This window comes from Camelina sativa, chromosome 10 (assembly GCF_030686135.1).
Source record: "Camelina sativa cultivar CO46 ecotype springtype chromosome 10, ASM3068613v1".
NCBI classification, from domain to species: domain Eukaryota; kingdom Viridiplantae; phylum Streptophyta; class Magnoliopsida; order Brassicales; family Brassicaceae; genus Camelina; species Camelina sativa.
Genome location: NC_141889.1, coordinates 21,363,203 through 21,383,779, shown reverse-complemented (window position 1 = coordinate 21,383,779; position 20,577 = coordinate 21,363,203). Strand labels below are relative to the sequence as shown.

Below are 20,577 nucleotides of genomic sequence, written 5' to 3'. Positions count from 1 at the left end.
AAACTAAAATTGCACTTATATGATACTTTCATGATATGTTTTAAATTAATTGAGATTAGGTTCAGTTCTTTATTATACTTGTGAATTGTGATCAAATATGTCCAGGTTGTTTAATAAAAATAAGCTTGGGAACATTTAAAAAAAAAAATTAGATCTATTTTCTGTTTTTTAAATATATATTCTTATAATGATCCTAACAATGGATTTTGTTTTAGAATTAGGTTTCTCTATTCGGTTTGTTTTGTAACGATTTACGTAATATCAAATTACACATTCCTAGTAAAATCTTCCTCAATCAAAAACTAATAGATAATTGCATAATTCTATCTATTTGAGAGGCTAAAGACCTAAAATTACAATATATGACACTTGACTCGGTCTTTTTAAAACTGATTCTATATGAGTTTCAGTCTTATTTTGACTATTATTTTATGAAATTCAAATATTTTGTTATTTTTTTAACGCAATTGTAAATAATAATCTAATCATTGAATTTTCTAGTTCGATCCAAATCCAACTTTCGTTTTGAGTATATAGAGAAAAAACAAAGTTCAATTCTCGAATCATGCTTTTTTTATTCTGTTCGTTTTGGATCGATTTACTTAAATCCGCGTTAAACATCCCGAATATAATCTTTCTTATACAAGTCTATAATTCCTTGAACATAGAAGATTGGAAAACTAAAATAACGTCAATAGAACATGTCCACGGTCCTTTTTAAACGGAATTTACTAGAATCTCATTTTGATTACTGTTCTTCAAATTCAATACGTTCTTATTTTTAATAGGTCAATATTCGATTTTTTTTTCTTATTTTGTTTGATTCGGATCTAATCTCCGTGTCTTCAGATATATAAAAAAGATAAAACTTTACAAAAATATAAAAACTGCCATCGTTTTCAAATCAAATTTATAATTTTGGTTGTATTAGCGTTATTTTAGATCAATTAATCTAATTAAACTTCTCTATATCTAGAGGTCTACACTGTGCTATCTCACCACAAGTGTGGCTATAGTAGTACACTTGTAATATTAAATTACACATTCCTAGTCAAATTATTCTCAATTAAAAATAAATAGATAATTTCATAATTCTATCTAGTTGAGAGACTCAAAACCTAAAATTACAATATATGGCACTTGACTCGGTGTTTTTAAAACCGATTCTATACGAGATTCAGTCTTACTTTGTCTACTGTTATTTTAAATTCAAATATTTTGTCATTTTAAATGCAATTGTAAATTATAATCCAATTATTGATTTTTCTCGTTTGATCCGAATCCAACTTTCGTTTTAAGAATATAGAGAAAACATAATCAATACAACTGTGTTAAAACTGACTTTAATTCTCGAATCATGCTTTTTTTATTCTGTTCGTTTAGGATCGATTTACTTAAATCCGCGTTAAGCATCCCGAATATAATATTTCTTAGACAAGTCTATAATTCCTTGAATATAAAAGATTGGAAAACTAAAATAACGTCAATAGAACATGTCCACGATCCTTTTTAAATGGAATTTACTAGAATCTCATTTTGATTATTGTTCGTCAAATTCAATACGTTCTTATTCTTTTGTACATCAATATTCGATTTTTTTTTTGTTATTTTGTTTGATTCGGATCTAATCTCCGTTTCTTCGGATATAAAAAGATAAAACTTTACAAAAATATAAAAACAGACATCAGTTTTCAAATCAAATTTATCATTTTGGTTGTATTAGTGTTATTTTAGATCAATTAATCTAATTAAACTTCTCTATATCTAGAGGTCTACATTGTGCTATCTCACCACAAGTGTGGCTATAGTAGTACACTTGTAATATTAAATTACACATTCCTAGTCAAATTCTTCTCAATTAAAAACAAATAGATAATTTCATAATTTTATCTAGTTGAGAGATTCAAGACCTAAAATTACAATATATGGCACTTAACTAGGTGTTTTTAAAACCGATTATATACGAGATTCAGTCTTACTTTGTCTATTGTTATTTTAAATTCGAATATTTTGTCATTTTTAATGCAATTGTAAATTATAATCCAATTATTGATTTTTCTGGTTTGATCCGAATCCAACTTTCGTTTTAAGAATATAGAGAAAACATAATCAATACAACTGTGTTAAAATTGAGTTTAATTCTCGAATCATGTTTTTTTTTATTCTGTTCGTTTTGGATCGATTTACTTAAATCCGCGTTAAACATCTTGAATATAATCTTTCTTATACGAGAAATTTCTATAATTTCTTGAACATGGAAGATTGGAAAACTAAAATAACGTCAATAGTACATGTCCACGATCCTTTTGAAACGGGATTTACTAGAATCTCATTTTGATTACTGTTCTTCAAAATTCAAATACGTTCTTATTTTTAATATGTCAATATTCGATTTTTTTTCTTATTTTGTTTGATTCGGATCTAATCTCCGTTTCTTCGGATATAAAGAGATAAAACTTTACAAAAACTATAGAAATTGACATCAATTTTCAAATCAAATTTATCACTTGGGTTGTATTAGATAATTTGGGTTGTTTTAGATAAATTCTCATAAATCTAATTAAACTTCTAATCAAATTTTAGTTCTACACTGTGCTATCGCACCAGATAAGTGTGGCTTTAGTAGTACACTTTGATGAGGTCATAACGATTACTATCCCATAGTTTTTGGTCAATTCTGTTAAAAAGTAGATAATAAGAGGGTCATATTAAAAACCTCCTAAGTTAAATATAAAAGTTAAGCCGCAATGGAAAAAAAAATCTGAAACGCAACTTTGTTGGTGTTTGTGAATTCTAGCGTTTTCTCTTGTCGCAGCTTCTTCTTCTTTCATCTTTGACCCCCTAAACTTTGCAAATCTGCTTCAGGTGTGTCCCTTTGTTGCTCTTCACGTCGTATTTGATACGATTCCTGATATGATTGATTGACTGATTACAGATTTCGACATTGTCTTTTAGGTTTAATTAACTTTTTGATGTTGTCAATCCCATTGGAATCAGGTTGCGTTTCGAATCGATTTTTTTTTTTTTAGAGGGTTTTGAGTTTTGTGAGGTTTCTAGGTTTTTTTTTTTTTGATGAATCTAGGATTCGATTTCGCTATTTACTCTTGGATTTTGTTGGATTTTTCTACATTTTTTGGGTTTTTTTTTCTAAGCCACACGCATTGTAGCAATTTTAAGCTTTGTTTCTCTACGCTTCTGAGATTTTTGAAGATTTGTTGATTGATGTATAGAGTTGATTTTTCAGTGACGTATGATTTAGAGCTGTTTCTGTTTCTCTAATGTTGATTGATCTTGTTCTGTTTAACTCTGTAGCTTGGAAGCTTTCTGGGAAGTTCTATGTTTGAAATTCATAGCACCAACAGCGTCTTAGTGAAGGGGGTGTTTTGTTAACTCTGGTAAGTTAAGTTTTGAATCCTAAGCTTTTCGTTTTTGTTTATATTATTATCTCCTCAAGCCGCTGAATCAAGTAACTTGTGAAATATGGGTTTTATTGTGGACATGCTAAAGAGTTGCTGGTTTGTGGATTTGCAATTAGAGTTCATTGGGTTGTTCTTGTAGCCTATGCTTTTAGTTTAGTGTCTCTGGTTTGCTTGGTTGTTTTATATGTTAATTTGTCTGTGTAAGTGGGACTTACCACCATTGGTAACAGATCTTTGATAGCTAGGCTGCATGTGTGTAGAAGATGATCACGGTGAACCATTGACATGTGTGTATATAAAGTTAAATTAAATGGTGCTAAACTAAAATCTGTTAATTTTGCAAAGACTACTTTCACTACAAAAGGTGTGGGTTTGCTTGGTTTTCTTACATGTTAATTTGTATGTGTTAGTGGAAATTACCATTGGTATCAGATCTTTGATAGCTAGGCTGCATGTGTGTAGAAGATGATTGCAGTGAACCATTGACATGCTAAATTACATGGTGCTAACCTAATATCTGTGATGCGTTTTTACTTGAATACCACATATGTTAACGCCTCTATATCTACCTTTTTTTTTAGACAGAAAAGTTGCCCTCCGTGTAAGCAAAACATAGGCATTGGCAAATCGCTCAGATCCTGGAGAATTTCTTCGGAATTTAGAAACTTGTTCACTACAAACATTGAATGATAAGGATACACGACAGGCATGGAGTGCAACAAGGACGAGGCGGCAAGGGCAAAAGATATTGCAGAGATGAAGTTCAAAATGAAAGACATTGCTGGGGCAAAGAAATTTGCCTTGAAAGCTCAGAGTCTGTATCCAGAGATAGAAGGTATTTCTCAGATGTTAGCAACTTTGGATGTGTATATCGCTGCAGATAACAAAGTAAAAGAGGATGTAGACTGGTATGGAATACTCAATGCAAGTCCGCACGATAATTATGAAACGTTGAAGACAAAGTACAGGAAGCTTGCTCTAATGATTCACCCCGATAAAAACAATTCTGTTGGAGCTGAAGGAGCATTCAAGCATGTTTCTGAAGCTTGGAAATTCTTGTCAGATAAGGATCAGAGAGCAGCTTATGATCGTAGGAAAAGTTTGCACTCAGTTTATCAGAAGGTCTCAGTTTCAGCTTCTAATAATGGTTTCTGCAATTTTGCAAAGACTACTTTCACTACAAATGCGAGGACGACGACGCAGAAGAACAATCCGCCGGCCCAGAGGAACAATCCGCCGTCCCAGAAGAACAATCCGCCGGCCCAGAAGAGCAATCCGCCAACCCAGAAGAACAATCCGCAAAAGCCAGTTGGTGATACACAGAAAACAGGACGGACTGATCATCACACAACAAAACCGAGCTCATTTACTGCATCCGGGTCATCAGACCAATCAAAGCCAGATACTTTTTGGACAGTCTGCAGGAGATGCATGATGCAGTACGAGTATCTAAGAGTTTATGTCAACTGTAGCCTTCGGTGTCCTAATTGTCTACAATCGTATTTGGCAGTAGAAGTCCCTAAACCAGGTATATCAAGCCGTTGGAGTAGTTTCAGCCGTCTAAAGCGAAACCTGGATCCAAAGTCAGCTGCAAACCACAATACTACATCAGGTTTGTTTAATAACTCCAAGTGGACTTTTTCAAGAACCAGCAGTGCAGCTCATGCTGCAAGTGTGGTTCAACAGGCTTATGAGAAGGTAAAGAAAGAACGCGAGCAAGCAAAAGCAACTGCGAGAAGAGAAAAGAAGAATGCCAAAAGGAAGAGCACAACTGATTCTTCTGCTTCTGGTAGTTCGGTTAAAAAGAGGAAAGTGCGTGGAGAAACTGATATCTGTTGCTCTAGTGGAAGAAATGTCACTTACCATGTGACTGGTGAAACCGGAAACAACATGGGGAAGTTAGAACATGGAACGAAAGAGAGAGAGGACAAGTTGCCTCCAAGAAGAACCCAGAGAAAGACTAGCAAGGTGGCTGTAACAAGAGAAGTAAAGCCGTGTTAGCATTCTCATTCTGACTTGGTTGAGGGAGGTTTGAGTTATGCAGCCATAATTGTGACTGATGGATTCTCCAGGCTATAACCAGTCAGTAGGATATCTTTTGTAAGTTGGTGTCATTCGTTAATCTTTTGGTTCTAACATTGTAGAGAGGGATGATGAGTCTTTTTGGGCAGAATTCACAAACTGCTTTCCAAAATTTTTATAACAGACTCAGTGTCGTGTCAATTTGTGTGTTGTAGCAACGATGACTCTTAAGCAAATGCTCTGTTTCAGTGCTCAAAAAGATTGCTACGCTTTCTCCAAGAACGAGTTGCTTCGAGGAATCAGACGTGTTCATTCATGTCTAGCACGAACAAATCAACTAAGATGCGGACTGACTGCAAACTCGTTCTGCAACTGGTTAACCAAGACAGGTCTCACACCTTCATGCTCCCGATAGTAGACGTGGGGACTCTGAAATACGTAATAGCTTGTGCGCCCGCCCGCACTGCCTCCATGACCTCCACAAAGAACAAGACGGATCAAATGCTCAAGTTTCTCTGAACTCATCCCACCGGCTGAATGAAGACGAGCCTACTACCCGAGGTTTAGCGAAATGCTCAAGTCTACAACCCATTTTCTTTGTTCGTTTTAATTGACTGTCGTTTTGAATTGTCATACAAAACTCATCTTTTTTCACACCAATCATATCTTTCATACAAAACTACTGACTGATACACACATTCGGGTAATTAAGCTTAGTAGAAAAAAAAAACTTCAAAGATTGTAAATATTTTAATATTCGGGTAACAATGTGTAAATACGTGATAATATGAGGTCATATATGAAAGTTTCCCAATTAAATGTGGAAGCCGCTGATATCTGAAAACTCAGACACACGAGAGAATACGAGAACGCCGTTTCTAGGGCTCTTTTGGTGTCCTCTTCCTCTCGAGCTTGAATATTTCAATCGCCAACACAGTTCGCAAATTTAAAAGGTTTCTCTCTTCTACTTATTTTAATTTTTGACAAGCTTCTCGATAATTAAGTTCGTTTGGCTTTTAGGAGTTGTTTTTAAACCGATTGATACACACATTCGAGTTGTTCCTTATCCTGAACGATTTGATTTTGCTACTTCCTTAAGAAATTGATATCGAATTCCGCTTTTTCTTATCTGGGGTTGACGAAATTGAACTCCTTTACGGTTTAATTTCGATATTGACATAGTTATTGCTTCGGCGATTTCTAGGGTTTCGTATGAAATCTAGAATTTTTATTTTTTGATTATTAGTTGGTTTTGAGGATTTGTTCTTGTTTTTGTATGTATGGGTACAAAGTGTCAAGCTTTATAGCTTGATGTATTTCCTAATGTGTTGAGAATTTCTGTTTCAGGTTGTTTTGGCTCGTAGGCTTTTTTTTTTTGTATCTCTCAGTATTTTTTTCGTAAAACATGGCGGAGATACAGACAAATGGAAGGGCATACGAGTCACTATTGGAAAAGGTTCTTTCGATGAACATTCTTTCTTCTGACTATTTCAAAGAGCTCTATGGTTTAAAGACTTACCATGAGGTAATTGATGAAATCTACAACCAAGTTAACCATGTGGAGCCGTGGATGGGTGGAAATTGCCGTGGTCCTTCAACAGCATATTGTCTTCTGTACAAATTCTTTACCATGAAACTTACAGTGAAGCAGATGCATGGGCTGTTGAAGCACACAGATTCTCCTTATATTAGGGCGGTAAGTGAATCTTTTTGACCATTTTTTCTTTTGCATTATTGACCTAGTAGAGCATATGTGAGGTGGAATTCATATTGATAAAGTATGAGCTACCGCGATGCTATAACCTTGTCTTTTTTTTTGGTTTTCTCAGTAGAATCTAGATATATGTCTTTTCATCTTCTGGTTTCTTTTTGATTTTCAGTAACATCTAGAAATCTAACATTGTGTGCTGTTTGTTCCAATACCTGTTCATCCTGTTACTTTTTTACCAGCCGAGTTATATTTTTAATTCCTCTTAGTCAATTTTAACCCGGAAAAGGTAGGTGTTTCTCATAGAGCCTTTTACAGTCAGGTAATAGCATTCTTTACCTCTGGGTTCCATCTGAAACTATTCTTTTTCTCATCCCGTATTGAAGGTATGAGCGTACACATAATTGTTCCCGTGTTTTCATAACAGATTTTCACATCTTCAAACAAAGTTGGGATGTCATTCTTTCTTAGAGTTGCTGAGAGTTCCCACCAAAATAAATAAGATCTTTCTTTGCTAGCAGTATCTGCAAATCAAGGTTTGAGGTGTTTTATTTTAGCTACTCTGTCTTTCTAGGATCACCTCTCTGCCTATCTAACTGTATATAAACTAGCTACTGTGACAAATAATCTGTCTATGATATTACTTTACTCTTAGTTGGGCACTGGTGTTCCTGATAACGTTTTAGGATCTATGGGAAGTATTTTCTGAGTTAGTGCTTACATTTTTCCATGGGTTTCTTGAAGTCATGCTTGTCTTGCATTTTATGGTGATGTTTTTCAACTTCGTGCTACGTCTGTTGCTTTTCGGTTTCCATGGTATAACTTGTCTGGTCTGTTTTGCCATGTTCATTGCTTTTGATCTGACCGCAGAGATTTTAATGTGCAGGTTGGATTCCTTTATTTAAGATATGTTGCAGATGCAAAGACGTTGTGGACATGGTATGAACCGTACATTAAAGATGATGAGGTAAGCATTTTTATGTTATGAAAGTACCATACAATTATAGGTATTATTTTACGATATCCAGCTCTCACGAAACACCATACGCAATTACCTATTCATGCATCTGGGTTCGTTAAAGCTGCTGTGTCAGTCTAGCATCATTGTAGCTCTTGTTAGTAACTTAGTATTCTTACTTAGATAATCAGACAAGAAAGTTTGGAACCATAGAATAGAGTATGTCACTGACCTAATAGTTACAATTATAGTGGATTTGAATTCGTACTCTTTGGGTGGACTGTCATGGAGATCCATGGCTCTTTTTAAGGATATATGGGATATGTGGCGTACTGCTTAGCTAATTTTGTGTCGTGGGTTCATGTTGTTATCATAATACACACTCCAACTTGTTTGAACATGGTTCTGCATTGGTATATGCGCTTAACATGAATACTTATATACTTTACCTTCAGGAGTTTTCACCTGGATCAAATGGACGGATGACGACAATGGGTGTTTATATACGTGATTTGCTACTTGGACTGGTAAGTCACAAGCTGTTATAATACAAACTCAAATTTTCCTGTCTTCTATGAATTGTGCCATGGAAAAAAGTGCTTTCTGGCTGGGGTAGACTTGGATGCATCCTGGGTTGTTCATTGGGTCTTGAAATGTATAGATTTTATACTGAGAATTTAAAGTTATATTGAGATTCGTGGCTAAGCTGTTGTGTGACGATTTATAAATACTTGGTACTTTATTGGTTTTGCTGTGCTGTTATTTGTCTTGTCAGGAAAGTATAAGCACTCTTTTAGTGACATAGTTGCTTGTTTAAATTGTTTTTAGTTACCATTTGATAGTGGTCTTTGATATTTAAGGTCTGGTAGTGTGAACATTTCATTAGATTGGTATTCCCTGCTACCTTTCTCTAAGATGATCCTAAGCTATGTTTTTGAAGAGCGTTAGGTAATTATCTGCTATAAGAATTTACTTGATTTTCGCATTAAAGTGAAGTCTAGATTTAAACAAACGAAATAGGGTTGTGTACCAGTGAATATGTATTCAATATTTGTTTTACTAAATTATCCATTAGCATGACCGTAAAAGGTGTTTTATTAGTAGTCATTTATATATGCACATTTTTTGAGAAATATACTTTAATGTCTCCCTGATGTCAATTCCTGAATCTGACTTACTGTTGTTGGTTTTCTTGCAGTACTACTTTGATACATTGTTTCCTCGTATACCTGTTCCTGTCATGCGCCAGATTGTATCAAATCTTGAGAAGATGAATCTGCCAACTAAACCTTCTGGGTCAACCGGAGACATGAGTCGTGGCTCTGACGACACTGCCCGTCGTCCTCCATCAGTAAAAGCATCTCTCTCTGTTTCATTTGGTCAACGTGCACCTCATCGTGCTTCCACCAGAGGCTCTTCTCCTGTTCGTCGTCCTCCACCGTCTGGTTATGATAGAAATGGAGGCGATGAACCACAGGCTCGGTCCCCACGTAGGAGCCAGAGCCGAGACTATTATTCTGACAGAGACTCAGATAGACAGCGGGATAGAGAGAGGGAGAAAGACCGCGAACGGGACAGAGAGAGAGACAGGGAGAGGGAGAGAGACAGATACAGAGAAAGGGAGAGAGATTATGGTGATGATAGGAGATCGAGGCGAGACTATGAAAGTAGGGGTAGACGCAGAGATTATGATGATGATAGAAGCAGACATGACCGGAGAAGCCGGAGCAGAAGCCGAAGTAGGAGCAGGAGTGTGCAAATTGAGCGTGAACCAACTCCAAGAAGAGATAGTAGCAACAAGGAGAAAGCTGTGACTGTGAACAGCAATCTTGCAAAGCTAAAAGATTTATACGGAGACGCAAGTAGTCAGAAAGGGGATGAAGGATTTGGAACAAGGAGAGATTCAAGTTCAGAAGAAGTGATTAAGCTTGGTGGTTCCTCTTGGAGGTGAAAAAGAACAAAAAAACTAAAACTGTGGATTTAAAATGCTTCTTCTATTCTGTAGGATGATGCATGCTGTATTACTGTACTGTTTTGATTTCCAGCAAACTATTTGTTATATGCCTGAAATTACAGTTTTAGAATTGGTCTTTTATCATCAATGTCTTTGGACTTTGTGCTGTCTTTTGAGTTTCTTACATATTATGGCTCCAACTCGTGACCAGTTTTTAGGAAAAGAATGGGAAGGAATGTGTTGTTCTTCCTTGTTCCTTATTTTTGTTACCATTTACAAGTAACATATTTTCCAAATTCTGGAACATGGACCCTACACTATTCCTATATGTTTCTTTTTTTTTATGAATCATAGAAGAAATTTGTTCCTCTCCAATTTTGATGTGGAACAAATAGGAAAATAAATAAATTATTATTTATAAAAAAAATAATTCATGCAAAAGTCTAATAAATTGTAAAATAACGTTGATGATAACTATCAAATTAAACCTAACTATAAAAGGTACATGATAACGTCAAAACTCTTCTAAACAATTCTATCTTTTGATTCAACTAGTTCCACAACTTATCATAAACAATTCGTACATATCCAATATCAAATTCAAACTCATCTTGATCTATCTCATAATTATCTCATGAATTGTTTAATAATTTAAGTCTTATAAAATACAACTATAAACAGTCTTCAGCACAAGAAGCCATCGACCATAGGAAAAAAAAACCTACGATCCATAGACGTAAAGGTGAAAAAAAAATCATACAGTATTTTATAGCATAGGATTCTTTTTCAATGTTTTGCTTACAGTCTTGTGTTTGGTTTGGTTAATTTATGTATTTGATTTTGATCTTTAGAAAATACTTGGATTATGGCAAGTTCACGAGAGACTAGTGGATCATCACAGCGTGGAGGTCTTTCGAGAAACAAAGGCAAATCAACCACTGCATCAGGGATTGACACCGAAAGAAAGGTATATATGTTTTGTATATAATTATATATTGAATTTCAATGCATATAGGATGAACTGTAATACTGTATTTAAATGAAACATGATTACTGAGTATGTATATATTATAGTATGTATGGAAGGAAAGGCATTGTCAAATTATGCTTGAACTCGTTATTACGGAGCTAAAATCAAATGACCACTCTAGTAGAATGCCGAATGTTGCTGGTAGAAAAAGAGTAGAAAACAAATTATTTGAGTTGACCGGAGAGAAGCTTGTTTGGGATGGTGAGATAAAGAGCAAAATCGAGTACTTGCATAAACTTTGGCAAATTAATAGGCAATTGATGGAACACACAGGTGTTGCTGTTGATCCGTCTACTGGACAAATAATTATGACAACATCTTGGTGGAATGATCGAATTGCTGTAAGTCTCTTTGTTATCATATATAATATTTTTATATGAATAGAAAAAATTATTCTAATATGTTTTGAATCATTGACAGGAATTTGGAAATAAAGGAAAATTTGTTCGGGTTTTGAAGAACAAGCCTTTGCCCTTCAAAGATTTGTTGGACCAGATATATGGTCAACATGATGTCGATCAAGATGAACGTTACTCTCCGTTTACTTTTGGGGCACATCTCCAGGAGACACAATCTGCTTTAGCAAACACGGATGATCTAGTAATACAAGAAACAAAAGAGGATCAAAGTACAGAACCATCTTTAGATGTCACTAATTTGGTTCCTCCTACTAATCAAGTACGTGAAACAACAACAACCCAGAAGAAGTCTGGTCTTCGTCCAGCAAGAAGAAGAACTCATTTTGAATCGCAAGTTGAGACTGGCTTTCAACGTGTAATAGATACTCGTCAAGATTTATTACAAGAACTACGTTCACGAAAGATTCAAAAGCTATCATATGGCGACGCTACGGTGGTTCTAGAAAAATTACCTATTGAACAACTTGGAACATTTTGGTGGGAGGCGAACAAGTTATTAAAAAAGGATGCTGACATTCGTGAAGCATTTATAAAACTGGAGAGTGTTGAAACTAAGATCAAGTACATGGAGGCTTTAGTTGGAATCGATAGACACAGGTATCCATGCAACAACGTCAATCTGCAAGTGGCAACTAATTTTATGGAAAACAGCCAGCAATTAGCTGCAAATGTTTCTGTGGAGAAGATAAGAGAATGAGCAGTTGGATTTAGTATGTCTCCTCATATCACAGATGACATCGCATCTCACCATCTCTCCCAAGAGTTTGAAAATAATTTAGGAGGCTCTCAGGCTATGAAAACTAGTTTTACAGCTTTACTTGGGTTGCCTTCTTCTGAAGTAGGAGAACCGACTACTAGACCACCAATGATCAACTTAGTCGGTGATAGTGGTGACAACAATATTGATTAGACATTTTTTTTTTAATTTGATCTTCCTAGGATTTGTGTTTGGTTTTTTTCTTTGGGTACGAAGAACATTTTTCTTTTGTTAGATTTTTATACTTTTAAGTTTATTTCCTTTTGATCTTATTAAATTATTTTTGTTTGCTTGAGTTTTATGTTGGATGTTCTATTTATTTCTTTTGGTATAAGTAACAAAATTCATTGCAACAAAAAAAAACCCTTACGAGTACTTGCATGTGAGAAAATTGGTTTCTAACTTTATATAATTATGCTAAAAATTTGACAATGATATTTGCAGGAACTTCGTATTCTAGAGTTACGGTTACGTGGGATTCACAATTTAACCGATGAAGAGTTAGCAGAATTGATGTTATTGGAAGAGGAAGAGTTTATGCAGAACTACATGGAACCAATCATAAACTACTATCAAAAGAATTTTTTGAGAAAACCCATGAACGAAGAGTGGGGAAACGGTTGGAGTATCATACAAGGACAAATTTACAAGAGTGAAATGTCATGCCACACTCTTATACACATGAGTTCAAAAGCATTCACCAGTTTGTGTGAAGTTCTTCAGAACAAATATGGATTACAAGAGTCAAAGAACATCAAGATCGATGAAAGTGTTGCAATTTTCTTGATTCTTTGTGCCCAAAATCACAGCCAACATGACATTGGTTTAAGATTTGGTCATGCTCAAGAGACTATATGTAGGAAGTTTCATCTTGTTTTGGATGCGATAGTGAAGCTGGCTCTAGACTATTTACGGCCAAGAACAACACGTGAGCTTGAAGCAATATCTAAAAGTTTAGAAGGGGATAAGCGATATTGGCCTTATTTTAATGGATGTATTGGAGCACTTGATGGAACCCATATACCAATTATGGTAACTCCAGGTCGAGATGCACTACGATTTGTGAATCGAAAAGGAAGACCAAGTCTTAACGTTTTGGCTATGTGTGATCTAGATATGCTTTTCACTTATTGTTTTGTTGGAATGGCAGGATCTGCCCATAATTCACGAGTGTTGGCAACAGCTATACGTGAAGATCACATGTTTCCCAAACCTCCTGATGGTAAATACTATCTTGTAGATTCTGGATATGCCAATAAACGAGGATATTTAGCTCCATATAGGAAAGAAAGGACAGAAGGTACACGGTATCATCTACAAGAATTTTTACATGGTGAGCCTCCCAAGAATAGCAAAGAAATGTTTAATAGGTGGCATGCGTCTTTACATTCTGTTATTGAACGTACGTTTGGTGTCTTGGAAAAAAAATGGAGAGTTTTAAATAAATTTCCAAGGTATGATATTCCTACACAGAGAAAAGTTATATTCGCGACAATGGGGCTACACAATTTTATTCGTTGGAACAAAATTAAGGATAAAGATTTTGAAGAAGTTGAGAGGGAAAATGATGTTAATCGTATGCATCAAAATCAAAACAATGATGAAGATGATGAAATGGAAGAAGAACCAGCTGCAGAAGGAGCCTATATGAAAATTGTACGAGATCAAATTGCTGAGCAAATATGGTCTATAAAGAGACGTGGTTCTCAACGTCTATAGTTGATTATTTTTTTATAATTATCATATTGGTATCACACATTTGTAATGGTTACCGAAAGTTCAAACAATACATGTTCATGTTCATGTATTCATGTTTGTACGTTGGTTTTGATGGGTTGAAGATGCTTGTTTTTGATTAAAAAAAAATATTTTTATTTTTCTTTTAATATTTTTTTATATGTTATTGCTTGTTCTGTTTTTTTGGTTACTATTTACGATACTATTTATTCTGTTTTTTCTCTGCACTTATTCCTTTTCATTCCTTTTTTATTTTTTATTCTTTTCTTTTCCTTCCATTTTATTCATGTTTCTCCTCGTTCTTTTTATTCCTCAACTGGTCACCAGTTGGAGCCTATGTGTTTCCCTTGGAATAATTGAATCAGGTATTTTGTTAACAACATAAAATTGATTAACCAAATCAATGTCTCAGTCCACATTTAAATCCCATGGATTAAAAGGCTCCATGGTTTGATAAGGTGTTAGTCAAAATAATGCTCTGGAAATTGCAGGGCAGTATGAAGAAAGTTGCAGGAGAGATGAAGTTTCTTAGGTGGTCGGGAGATATGTGTAATGCAAGGTTCAGTGGTTTTGTATCTCACAAAATCATCGTTTGCAATGTTCAAAGTGCTTAGAGTCTTAAAAAGCTAACAAGTAACAAGGCATTGAAAAGCCCAAAGCCACATTTCTAATACTGATGAATAGACACGTGTTGCTACACACAGTTTTGTTTTTTTCTGGTTCTTGAGTTTCAGACCACAGTTTTGTTCAATTTTAAAGGTATTCGTCTTATTTTTTTTTTTTTGATTGGCCAATCGAAGATGATTTCTAGATTTCACCTCCATTGATTTGATTTTGATGTTTTCCATTTTTGGGTTTTCTCAGAAACACTGAAAATGGCTTCTCTTCATCTCCTTCGACCTCTACACAGCCTCTCTTCTTCAAAGCTCTTCTTTTCTCAGCCAAGTTTTCATTTTTCTTCATCCCTTAAACCTAATTACTTGAAAAGGCACAATCTTTCGAAATCATTGACTCTCCGATTTGCTCTCACGGAATCAGATTCTATTGATCAGCCTCTAGAAACAAGTTCTAAATCCCTTCTTCTACAACTCTCTGTAAGTGAAACTGGTTTTAACAATTCAAATATGAGTTCTTTTTTTTTTTTTTTTTTTTGCTTAATGGGTTCTGAATTGTGTTGTTGCAGAAGTGTTTTGATCTTCCATCAGATTACTTCCAGCAGTTACCAAATGACCTTCGTCTCGATGTAAGTAAGCCCTCGTTGCTTAAAAAACTCAGATTTTGTGATTTAAGCAACATGTTTTTATGTGGCGAGTTTTTTTTTTTTTTTTTTCAGTTAAATGATGCTGCTTTTGATCTCTCCAATGGACCCATCATCGATGAGGTTAGTTCCTCTTGCTCCACATAAACTTTTTAGTGCTAAGTAATCACTTCCATTGACCAACTCTGTAGCCTCAAGTCTTGTGACCTTACTGTTCCATCTCTGTGATCTCTTATGTGACATTCATGGACTTGAACTACTTGTGTATTGTAGCCTCAGAGCCCCATCCTAAACCACAATATTTTGCAATTTTATATATCTACATCTGTGACAGCCTAATAGCATTCTATGTTTTTATGTGTATTGCCTGATTTGCGAATGTGTAGGCACCCGACATTTTATAGTTCATCTTGGGTATAGTATTGTTATTATCCCTTCAAGTATCGTCGTGGCCTTAACATGTTGTTCTGTCCAAATGATGTAATGGTATTATTTGTGATCATTTCCATCTGTATTGTAGCATAATCTGTTATCTTCCTTGTTCATCTTTCATATAAATAAGATTTTTGGAGGGGATGTCGTCATGTATGTGTTTATGCTTTACTGGTTTTACTAGAAACTAAAAGATAGAAATTTGCAGAAGAAGAAATGGCCGCTCCATTGTTCTTATATCTTTATCTACAGACATAATTATGTATTCCTTTAGCCTCTAGGACTAGGACCTTTAGACAGTTAGATGTATGTGCAAGTAGTGAAACATACAGCTGGTACACTTATTTATACCCGTGGACAGACAACCTTCCTGTTTAACAGTTAATGATCATTTACGTGCATTGAAACATCATAGTCTTAGCTTTATTGTTCTAGTCCAGCATAGTCTTAGTGTTTGCCTATTGGAATCCCTTCCACAGGATAAGTGTTGTTTCCTTAAATGGGTTTTTTCTTTATTTTTCATATACTATTCACTGTGCATCTTAAGGTACCTACCTTGGATCTTCTCTTCTATCATCGCTCTCATCTTAAGCAACTTTTTGAAGGATGTGTGTCTTCTCCCATTTTGCCACATATCACTTGTCAGTTGACTAATATCTCTTTTGACTTAGCTTCCTTGTCTTCTCTTCCTATTGCTCGAGAACTTCTTTGTCTTCTTTGCCATTGGCGTTGTGCCCTGTGGATTTGGTTAGAGAGGATGAGATAATCTTGAATCTTTGTAGTGTTTTACAAGCCGACTCATTTTCTTAAAACTTCTGTGGTACTTATAATTGCAACTGCTCAATTCTATTTGTAGTGTGGTCAAGAGCTTGGGGAGACATTAATGAATCTGTCCCGTGCTTGGGAACAAGCTGACACATCAACTTCTCGTAGTTTAGTGGAGAAACTTCCCGAACTGGAAATTTCATTAACAGATGGTGCCAAATCAGGTAACAAGAAGTACACCCCTAGTATCTAGATACACATCTTTATAGATCTACTCTTGTAATCATACCTCTTTTTAACATCTTTTTGTTCAGCCTTTGGGAGACGTCTGATATCTGCAGGAAAAAGGTTCCAGGGGATGGGACAATATGGTCAAGGTGAATTACAGAAGGTACTTGAATCTCAAATGTAGGTGTGGTTTCTTCTACTGATTGTTTGGTTATGTATATTGGGTGAACATGTAAATGTAAGTTACATCTAAATAGAAACTGTTTGCATACTTCAATCAAATGTTAGTCAGACCACCTGTATACCTTGTTAGACTTAACTGCCAAAACCCACAATTCTAAAATCAATTGCTCGTCTATGTAATCATTCATGCCCTTGGTACTTGTCTACAAAACTAACATCTCTGAGAAGTCGCAGATTGCTAAAGCGATGATTTCAACTGGAAAAGTCCTATCTGCAAATACATCATCAGTTCCAGTCAATAATGAAACCAACTCAGGAACAAAGATATTAAAGGTAAAGAATAGATTTTTCCCCTTGTACGTCAGCTGAAATTACTTTGCAGATGATAATTTTTTTGTTTAAAACTGCAGTTTGGGGACCTTCAGGTTGCTGTGACTCCACAGAAAGCATACACTGGAGCTGCCATTGCATTCATCTATGGGTATTTGTAGAAAGCTTGTTAATTATTTTCAAGAAACTGTGTATCACACTCTGTAACAACATTTAAAAACACCTCATGCCGTTGAAACAGGATACTTTCATGGCAAATCAGTCAGGGGATCCAAAACACACCAGAGAACTCATTGCAGTATGCAAATGACAATGCATTGGTTATCGGAAATGTTAGTGGATCAAACGTTCTAACCCTATACTTTGATTCTCATCATATATATATAGTGGAAGTAGAGGATTTGTTATTTAACATTTTGTCATGTTGTTGTTCTTCTGGGCAGTCTTTGAGAGGGTCTCTTCTAGCTCTGTTTTATGCCTCAACAGTCTTGTCAGGCTTCACAACAGCTGGGCTTATCCTACTGGCTAAGCAGCTTTCATCAGAGAAAGAGTGAACCCCTTGATGATTACACGCTTCCATTTCGGACAGCTGATACAAAACCTTTGTAAGAATCATAATCTCTCCGAGGTGGTCTCTAATACACTCATGTTCAGGGTTAAATATTGTATCTACTATCGGAAACTTTTCTAATCCTTTTATCTCCAAGGTGGTCTCCAATACTCTCCTTTTTATGTATCTAATACACCTGGGTTGAGTGTATATTGCTTGTAGAGAAAACAAAGAAATATTTTGTTTTTGTAACTGAATAATGGAAGTTTGTGTACAGTGCCACAACCAATTCATAGAAATTGTTAGTTTCATATTCTCACATGGCATTTTATTATGATACTTGTGTTTGTAGTAGATATCCTAACAACATACTTTAGTGTAACATTTATCCTACCGACGTACTTACTTCAAAGTAGGAATATGATCTTTGAGGTTAATAAAATCACTCCTTATGTAGCCCTGTCCGACACAAACCATTCTTTGCTTCATGAACACGGCTCAGCTCTTGTGTATAAAACAATTATAACGTAATGCAGAAACGCCTAACTAGAAAAACAACAAAAATTCATAAATTAAAATTATTCTTCTGTTGCTCCTCTCTTAGATTTTGGTTTGGTAATGTAATAATGCAGAAACGCCTAACTAGTCTTCGAAGATGATCAATCATTTTTAATGTATTCTCAAAAACTAAAACCAGATAGCAAAATCAACAAACCGAGACTTAGATAAAACACTGAAAATAAATGAAAGCTACCAGAGAGAACAAGTTTTACAGAAATTAAGAATTCTTTGGCCATTGGAATTTTAAGAGTTATCCTCCTTAGCTTCCAGCTTCTTTGTAAGCAAGTCTGAGAGACCATCGGATAACGCAGAGGATGTCACAAAGGAAGCTTTCAATAAATTGATAGCCTGTATACAAAGAGAGACATAGAGTTAAGCCATATCTTATAGTAACTAATGGAACAAAGGACTTTAATATTTATGAGTACATACCTCTGTTCTACCGATAGTTATCTCTTCGATGTTGACTTCATCAAAACTAATCTTAAATCTTTTTAGATCCCTAACAGTAAGATCTGTATTCAGTGGAGTGATTATCAGATCATCCGAGACAAGAAACTTCTTGTTACTCTTCACAAACCCACCACTACTTCTTGACTGGTCACTTATTTCAGTTTTTGGATCCATTGGTCTTACTTTCTTGAGCCTGTCCTCGCGATCTCCAGAAAAAGCATGATCTTCAAAACAACTGTAGAAACTCGGCAGAGTTTGGACCGGGACGCCAAGAAGATTCTTTCTACAACGGTAATACCAAGGTATGGTTATTTCACCGCAGCTTAAGCCTTTGAAGCTTCTGAACAGGTTACCTATACATCCCAGACCATCATCACATCCATCATCACTAGCAGAGATCTCGCATATATATTCAAGAGGAAGAACAAGAAAGGTGCAAAGAAGATCTATAAAGCCTTCACCACACTTAGCATACATAACCTTCCTCTTATCCTGCTTACTCAAATACACTGTCAAAGACAATACTTGGCCTAACACTGAATCACATGGACTTGATGATGGCTTAAACGCTCTCTTCGAAGGATACGTTGAACTGTTGAAGGGATAGAATGTGGTGGTCAATGGAGTGTCTGATGCGAATAAGGATCGAAGAAAAGTCATTGCCTGTACAGTACAATGAGAGTGCCCAAAAGTCAAAAAAAGTTTCATATATAATATTTAACAAAAATAAAATAAAAATAAGAGTACCTCTCGGAAGCCAAGTTCTGCTTCACCCTCCCCAATCTCATCTAAACCGTTAACGCAGCCTAAATCCTTGACACGTTTCCGAAAAAGTTCCCGAGAAAAATTCTCTATTTTCAAATCGTCACTCAATATAAATGCCAAGTTTCCATCACCATGAACAAAGACTCCATCATAATCACAGCTACCTCCCAACCTGCTCGCAAACTCTTCTCCTTCGGGTGACGAAATCTCTTTTTTCATCAAGTTTCCACAGCTACATCTTGAAGTATTGAAATTACTAAAAAACTCTCTGCATGATTTTCTTTGCAAGTACATTGGACACATAAAGTGTTTAGTTGCCTCTGTGTCGACGTCTATGTTAATCTTGAGCATTTTGCATTGACTTTCCTTCACGCTCTTCGGGTAAACCAGCATCTGCTTACAAGCTTCAGTCCGAAAATTATCGATGTTCATGTCCACAACACTTTTGTAAAGGTTGTTGAGACAACCTAGGGTGACCGTTTGTCTTAATCTGCCGTGATTCTCAAGCAATCTCACAATGGTTCCCAAAGGCATAGTGAGAAAACTATAGAGCAAGTCAACAAAATCATTACCAGAATGAAGCCAGACAACCTTGTGCTTGTCCAAATGATCCGCAAGAAGCACATTGATTGTTCTTTTCTCGAATCTTTGATCCATTGGAGATTTAAACGATTAAAACTTCACAAATAATAAAGAAAGCAAAAAAAAAAGGAAATCGCAACAGGCCAAATATTCTGAACTTTGAGAACGTACTAATGGATTAAAGATCAAAACCCAGGAGGATTCATGGTAAATAAAGAGTTAATCGTTTGAGGTTCCCTGTAGAAATTTACAAGTCTCGAGGAATGTAAAGAAGTATAGGCTATAATTCATATTGTTGGGAATAGGAAGAGGTTTCGTGTATAAATAGACTGTGTTACTTATTAATTTAAACATGACTTTGTACCTTCCCCATGATGGCTAGGCAGTTTTTTTTTTTTTTTTTTTTTTTTGAATAAAATGTTAAATTATACTCAAACAAAAAATAGCGATTTTACAACCCTAATAT

The 20,577-nt window shown here is 35.4% G+C and overlaps 4 protein-coding genes across 16 annotated transcripts; 3 read left to right on the top strand and 1 right to left on the bottom strand.

The window, feature by feature from the left end:
- The first annotated feature begins 2,721 nt into the window (after positions 1 to 2,721).
- LOC104719354 (uncharacterized) lies at positions 2,722 to 5,700 on the top strand. 7 transcript variants are annotated; one of them, XM_087468428.1, is made up of 5 exons: positions 2,751 to 2,865; positions 2,956 to 2,997; positions 3,313 to 3,395; positions 4,001 to 5,031; positions 5,106 to 5,700. In XM_087468428.1, exons 4-5 carry the CDS (start codon positions 4,128 to 4,130, stop codon positions 5,111 to 5,113), a joined length of 912 nt encoding a protein of 303 aa, XP_087324554.1. In that variant the 5' UTR covers positions 2,751 to 2,865; positions 2,956 to 2,997; positions 3,313 to 3,395; positions 4,001 to 4,127; the 3' UTR covers positions 5,114 to 5,700. The 7 variants fall into 7 exon arrangements, with proteins under 7 accessions (XP_010435569.2, XP_087324555.1, XP_087324553.1 ...); XM_087468429.1 differs by lacking the exon at positions 2,956 to 2,997 and having other exon boundaries at positions 2,740 to 2,865; positions 4,005 to 5,031; XM_087468427.1 differs by lacking the exon at positions 2,956 to 2,997 and having other exon boundaries at positions 2,740 to 2,865.
- A 556-nt stretch (positions 5,701 to 6,256) lies between these two features.
- Positions 6,257 to 10,231, top strand: LOC104719352 (pre-mRNA splicing factor SR-like 1). Of its 4 annotated transcripts, XM_087468430.1 has the most exons (6): positions 6,268 to 6,394; positions 6,789 to 6,897; positions 6,992 to 7,137; positions 8,036 to 8,116; positions 8,563 to 8,634; positions 9,306 to 10,231. In XM_087468430.1, the coding sequence occupies exons 3-6, from the start codon at positions 7,012 to 7,014 to the stop codon at positions 10,056 to 10,058; spliced, it is 1,032 nt and encodes a 343-aa protein (XP_087324556.1). In that variant the 5' UTR covers positions 6,268 to 6,394; positions 6,789 to 6,897; positions 6,992 to 7,011; the 3' UTR covers positions 10,059 to 10,231. The 4 variants fall into 4 exon arrangements, with proteins under 4 accessions (XP_010435567.1, XP_087324556.1, XP_019086893.1 ...); XM_010437265.3 differs by having other exon boundaries at positions 6,257 to 6,394; positions 6,789 to 7,137; XM_019231348.2 differs by lacking the exons at positions 6,268 to 6,394; positions 6,789 to 6,897; positions 6,992 to 7,137 and adding an exon at positions 7,577 to 7,685.
- Positions 10,232 to 13,736: 3,505 nt separating this feature from the next.
- Positions 13,737 to 18,049, top strand: LOC104719351 (uncharacterized). Of its 4 annotated transcripts, none has more exons than XR_015568189.1 (11): positions 13,737 to 14,369; positions 14,496 to 14,763; positions 14,869 to 15,098; positions 15,188 to 15,247; positions 15,338 to 15,385; positions 16,551 to 16,683; positions 16,774 to 16,867; positions 17,105 to 17,203; positions 17,281 to 17,351; positions 17,442 to 17,532; positions 17,644 to 18,049. XR_015568189.1 is itself a non-coding variant. In XM_087468425.1 (11 exons), the coding sequence occupies exons 3-11, from the start codon at positions 14,880 to 14,882 to the stop codon at positions 17,752 to 17,754; spliced, it is 909 nt and encodes a 302-aa protein (XP_087324551.1). In that variant the 5' UTR covers positions 13,737 to 14,369; positions 14,496 to 14,763; positions 14,869 to 14,879; the 3' UTR covers positions 17,755 to 18,049. The 4 variants fall into 4 exon arrangements, 2 of the variants coding, with proteins under 2 accessions (XP_087324551.1, XP_010435565.1); XM_087468425.1 differs by having other exon boundaries at positions 16,774 to 16,850; XR_015568188.1 differs by lacking the exons at positions 13,737 to 14,369; positions 14,496 to 14,763 and having other exon boundaries at positions 14,765 to 15,098.
- Positions 18,050 to 18,393: 344 nt separating this feature from the next.
- On the bottom strand, positions 18,394 to 20,186 carry LOC104719350 (uncharacterized). The gene is made up of 3 exons (XM_010437262.3): positions 19,512 to 20,186; positions 18,744 to 19,427; positions 18,394 to 18,659 (listed from the first exon to the last, which is right to left on the bottom strand). The coding sequence occupies exons 1-3, from the start codon at positions 20,184 to 20,186 to the stop codon at positions 18,555 to 18,557; spliced, it is 1,464 nt and encodes a 487-aa protein (XP_010435564.1). The 3' UTR covers positions 18,394 to 18,554.
- Between the last annotated feature and the right edge of the window lie 391 nt (positions 20,187 to 20,577).

Coding starts and splice junctions, on each gene's coding strand:
- LOC104719354 (XM_010437267.2), top strand. CDS start 4,128: ATGGAGTGCAACAAGGACGAGGCGGCAAGGGCAAAAGATATTGCAGAG.
- LOC104719352 (XM_010437265.3), top strand. CDS start 6,847: ATGGCGGAGATACAGACAAATGGAAGGGCATACGAGTCACTATTGGAA. Junction 7,138..8,035: donor ATTCTCCTTATATTAGGGCG/GTAAGTGAATCT, acceptor TTTAATGTGCAG/GTTGGATTCCTTTATTTAAG. Junction 8,117..8,562: donor CGTACATTAAAGATGATGAG/GTAAGCATTTTT, acceptor CTTTACCTTCAG/GAGTTTTCACCTGGATCAAA.
- LOC104719351 (XM_087468425.1), top strand. CDS start 14,880: ATGGCTTCTCTTCATCTCCTTCGACCTCTACACAGCCTCTCTTCTTCA. Junction 16,851..17,104: donor GTCAAGGTGAATTACAGAAG/GTACTTGAATCT, acceptor GAGAAGTCGCAG/ATTGCTAAAGCGATGATTTC. Junction 17,352..17,441: donor GCCATTGCATTCATCTATGG/GTATTTGTAGAA, acceptor CCGTTGAAACAG/GATACTTTCATGGCAAATCA.
- LOC104719350 (XM_010437262.3), bottom strand. CDS start 20,186: ATGGATCAAAGATTCGAGAAAAGAACAATCAATGTGCTTCTTGCGGAT. Junction 19,428..19,511: donor CAGAACTTGGCTTCCGAGAG/GTACTCTTATTT, acceptor TGTACTGTACAG/GCAATGACTTTTCTTCGATC. Junction 18,660..18,743: donor TAACTATCGGTAGAACAGAG/GTATGTACTCAT, acceptor CTTTGTATACAG/GCTATCAATTTATTGAAAGC.